General features: G+C 48.6%; 1 protein-coding gene across 2 annotated transcripts; it reads left to right on the forward strand.

The window, feature by feature from the left end:
• Positions 1 to 324: 324 nt before the first annotated feature.
• BOLA1 (bolA family member 1) lies at positions 325 to 1511 on the forward strand. 2 transcript variants are annotated; one of them, XM_074190356.1, is made up of 2 exons: positions 325 to 481; positions 989 to 1511. In XM_074190356.1, the coding sequence occupies exons 1-2, from the start codon at positions 440 to 442 to the stop codon at positions 1415 to 1417; spliced, it is 471 nt and encodes a 156-aa protein (XP_074046457.1). In that variant the 5' UTR covers positions 325 to 439; the 3' UTR covers positions 1418 to 1511. The 2 variants fall into 2 exon arrangements, with proteins under 2 accessions (XP_074046457.1, XP_074046458.1); XM_074190357.1 differs by having other exon boundaries at positions 327 to 432.
• The last annotated feature ends 2676 nt before the right edge of the window (positions 1512 to 4187 follow it).

The following is a 4187-nucleotide window of genomic DNA, read 5'->3' on the forward strand; positions in this document are numbered from 1 at the left end:
GCTGTTGCCATGGCAACCCCAGCTCGAATTCGAAATTCGGCAAACCTAGGAGCTTCGTGGGTTGCATTAAGTAAATGTCTGACCACGTACAGCAGGACGGTTTGTAAACTGACGATTTTGTATGGTCGGGAATGATGTTATAAATGTCCAAGTGGCCCTCGGCAGAAACTGGGTTCCCCAACCCCTGCCACAAAGGCTCAGCACTACAACTCCCATGAACGCTTGGGAAGCGGACTACCGAGCATGCCGGGAAATTGGTACCCACGCGCTGGTCCGTCCTCCAATAAGGGCATAAGGACTCCATTTCCCGGCATGCCTCGCGAAGCTGAGGACGCCCCCCGCCCCCCATTCCCAATGCGTCCTTCGCGAAAGTAGGAGCGGAGCTCGCGCAGGGAAGCCGGAGTAGCGGAAGCCGCCGAGCTCTAGGGACAGGTAGAAAATGGGGTACCGGCCGGGCGTGGGCTCAGACGTCATCCCTGAAGTACGTGCACCCCAATCCTTCTGTTTATTGTTTCCCCCCCCCGCCGTTAGAATGTAGAAAATAGCAGAAAATAGAATTTTCCACTTGTATCTGTGTGTGCGCAGCGCCTAGCTCCGAGCGGTGTACCTCGTAAGGGCATAATTAATGCATGATTCAGCCGTGGATCCCTGCAGCAACCCCCCCCCCCGTAGCGCAAGCCTGATGCGGCGACCACCCCACCCCTCCCCCGCTCCGCCATCTCCTCCCCCCACCCCTCCCAGATCCCCGTTACTGCCGCCGCCCCCCCAGCATGCCCTAGATGCCCCTCCGGGCCCAGCCCAGCTTTATATTGCATGGCCCACGACGTCATAGAATGGGGGGGTCGCCTCACTGCCAAGGGCAGTCTGGGTGGGCTGCCTACAAGAGGGAGCGCTTGAGTCAGGGATGAGGCAGGAGTGAGGTCAGGGCTTGTATGGGGAGGGGGTCCCTAAACCTCATTTGTCTCCCCTTCCCCCATGCTCCCCATAGCTGATGCTGAGTGGGCTGCAAGTCCGACTCCTGGCCCCCCGGGCCATGTCTGGCAGCCTCCATCTATCCGCCTGCTTTGGGAAGGGGGCTGGAGTGGAGGGCCCCGTGGAAGCTGCCATAAGGGCGAAGCTGGAGCAGGCCCTGAGCCCGGAGGTGCTGGAGCTTCGCAACGAGAGCGGTGGCCACGCTGTGCCCCCTGGCAGTGAGACCCACTTCCGAGTGGCCGTGGTGAGCTCCCTCTTCGAAGGGCTAAGCTCCCTGCAGCGCCACCGACTGATCCATTCGGCCCTGGCCGAAGAACTCGCCGGACCTGTCCACGCGCTGGCCATCCAAGCTCGGACCCCAGCCCAATGGAAAGATAACCCCCAACTAGACATCAGCCCTGCCTGCCTGGGGGGGAGTAAGAAAGATCACCATGGTGTCTCCTGAAATCTCGAAGGAGCAAAACCCTATATATTCAAGTTAATGACTGACCTTAATTGGGATCTGCCCTCACAAAATAAAAATGTAATTGTGTCTGACAGTGTCTTTGTGATTTGTGAAACTGAACTGAAAAAGGAGGATTCCCAGAATATAGGCATACTAAGAACAATTAAATGGGACTGTGACTCAGGTGGGGGGGTCCCTGTAGCACTAACTCCTCCCTGCTCCGTGCAGTTTGGGAGTTTTGGTTGCACCTCTAGGCTTTGAGAATGAAATTGAAACTAAAAAAGAATTTTATGTATTGATTTTCAACCTCATAATAATCCTATAAAGTAGGTACACCATACATCATGCCCATTTTACTAACAAAATAGGGTCACAGAAGTAAAATGACTGGTTTCTCAATATGAGATAGATCTAGTTGCCAAGCTTTTAAGTGCTTCTTTTATGCCAGGCATATTCTATACCCCAATGTGGGTAAAACATCAGACCTGGGGGCAGGAAGACCTAAATTCAAATCTATGACCTTGGGTAAGTCACTTAATCTGTCTTTTTCAGTTTCCTTAGTTGTAAAATAAAAATAGCACCTCCCTCTCAGGGTTATCGGGAAGATTAAATAGGATGATATTTGTAAAGCACACAGTAGGCATGATATAAATGCTAGTTATCTCTTTGCTAAATGCTGGGTTTGCAAAGAAAAGGCCAAAAATAGTCCCGGTCCTCAGGGAGATCACAAGCTCATGGGAGAGACAACATGCAAATTACTATGTACTAATAAGATATAGGCAGGAAAAGAGATAATTTCAGAGGGAAGACACTAGCATTAAAGAGGACAGAGAATACTCTTGCAGAAGGTAGGATTTTAGTTGAGACTTGAAGGAAGCCAGGAGGTGAGGAAATGGGACAGCCAAGAAAAATGCAGAGATGGGCTCCTGATTCAAAGAATAACAAGTCCATGTCAAAGGAGTAAAGAAGTATAGGGTAGGAGAAGTCTAGAAAGAAGAAGGGGGTCCCTTGTGAAGGGCTTTAAAAGCCAAACACAATTTTATATTTAGTTCTAGGTGCAACAGGGAGCCACTGGAGTCTCATGGTCAGAACCATATTTGAAGAGCAACACTATGCTAAGTGTGAGACAGAAGGAACAAGGCAAGAATGCCAAATAGTTATTGCAGACATGAAGGACTGCACCAGGGCAGTAACTGTGCCAAGAGGAATAGAGGAGAGAGATTGCAAAATAGAATCAATAAGACTTAACAGACTGCATATGGGGTGGGAGAGAGAAGCTGGATGAGACCATCCTGAAGGATTAGGAGGGTGACAGGTACTTCCACAGTAATAGAGAATTGCAGAAGAGGAGAGTCTTTGGGAGGAAAGATAATGAGAGATCCTGTTGAGTTTAAGATATCTATGAAATGCCCAGTTCAAGATAATCAACAGGCAGTTGAGGATTCAAGAACGTTGGTCAAAAGACCTATTTATCACTGGTTAATAGACTTGAGAATAATATGCATAGAGGAAGCAGATGAAATCACCAAGGAAAGGAGTATAGAGGGAGTAGCAAAGAGGACCGGGGACAGAGCATTGGGGGCCACCCCGGTAAGCATCAACACAGGAAGGGTGGGGAAATGAGAGAGAGAGGGAGGGAGGAAACCCAAACCTCACCTCTGCCTCATCCCCCAATTCAAGCACCCAGGCCCCCTCCTTCAGGCAGCCCATCCAAATTGTGAGATTCCCCCCACCCCATTCTTCTGTGACTTCCAGAGAGGTTACAAAAATTTCGGAGTAGGCCTGAAGGGGGCGCCTAGAACATTTTGCATCCTGGAGGCTGGGAGTGGTGGTGGTAAGGAGGAGGTGGTTGTCGAGTTGGAGGGGCATCTAGAACATGGGTGGAGAGGGAATCGGGGTGGGGCTGTTAGAGGAGAAGAATAGGGAGGGGTTGGGACAGTCTGGTCTCTTAATTGCCTAAGCTAATGGTTTCTTATCAATCCTCTTCCAATTTTATCTCTGCAGCCTTAGATACTGTCAATCACCTTCGCCTTGAGGGTTTTTGAAACGGTTTCTCTTCTGATTTTCCTCCCTTCTGATCTTTCAATGGTTTCACCACTAGGAAAAGCTTCCAAGTTAATGATATCCCAGATCCATTTGATAATTTTAACATTCAAAGGATAGCCGCAGAGCTGATCTCTAAGATTCCCTTCAGCTCTAACATTGATGAGGGTAGTAACTCTATTTTTGACGTTGTCAGCACCTACGGATTGATAGGTACTAAATGACACAACACTGACTAGTTCAGAGGAATCACATGATCACTAATTGGCTAGAAGCCAATTAAGTGTTCTTGGAGAAGCTGGGATGAACTGGGTATACCTAGGGGTAGCAACAAATGGCCATCCTTGGGAATGACAACAGAATAAAACATTATTATCTTTAGAGCTGGAAGAATCATTGTTTCCTCCTTTCTAAGATGAGGGTGTTTGGGGCCATAAGTGAAGTGCTATGGATTCAAAACTAGATGCTATCTTGTCAAATATTGCTTTCATGTCATTACCCCACAGTAGTAAGGAGGGAATTGGGAAGATGGTGGTGGAAAGCCTTGAGTGCCCATGCCCAAGTTTAGGAATTTATATCAATTGGTAACTCATATTAGGTACTTACATTGCTAAATTCTTTTTTTTTAGTTTTTTTCAAGGCATTTGGGGTTAGGTGGCTTGCCCAAGGCCACACAGCTAGCTAATTATTAAGTGCCTGAGGCCATATTTGAACTCCAGGGCCAGTG

Source organism: Macrotis lagotis, chromosome 5 (genome assembly GCF_037893015.1).
Source record: "Macrotis lagotis isolate mMagLag1 chromosome 5, bilby.v1.9.chrom.fasta, whole genome shotgun sequence".
In the NCBI taxonomy this organism is placed as follows: domain Eukaryota; kingdom Metazoa; phylum Chordata; class Mammalia; order Peramelemorphia; family Peramelidae; genus Macrotis; species Macrotis lagotis.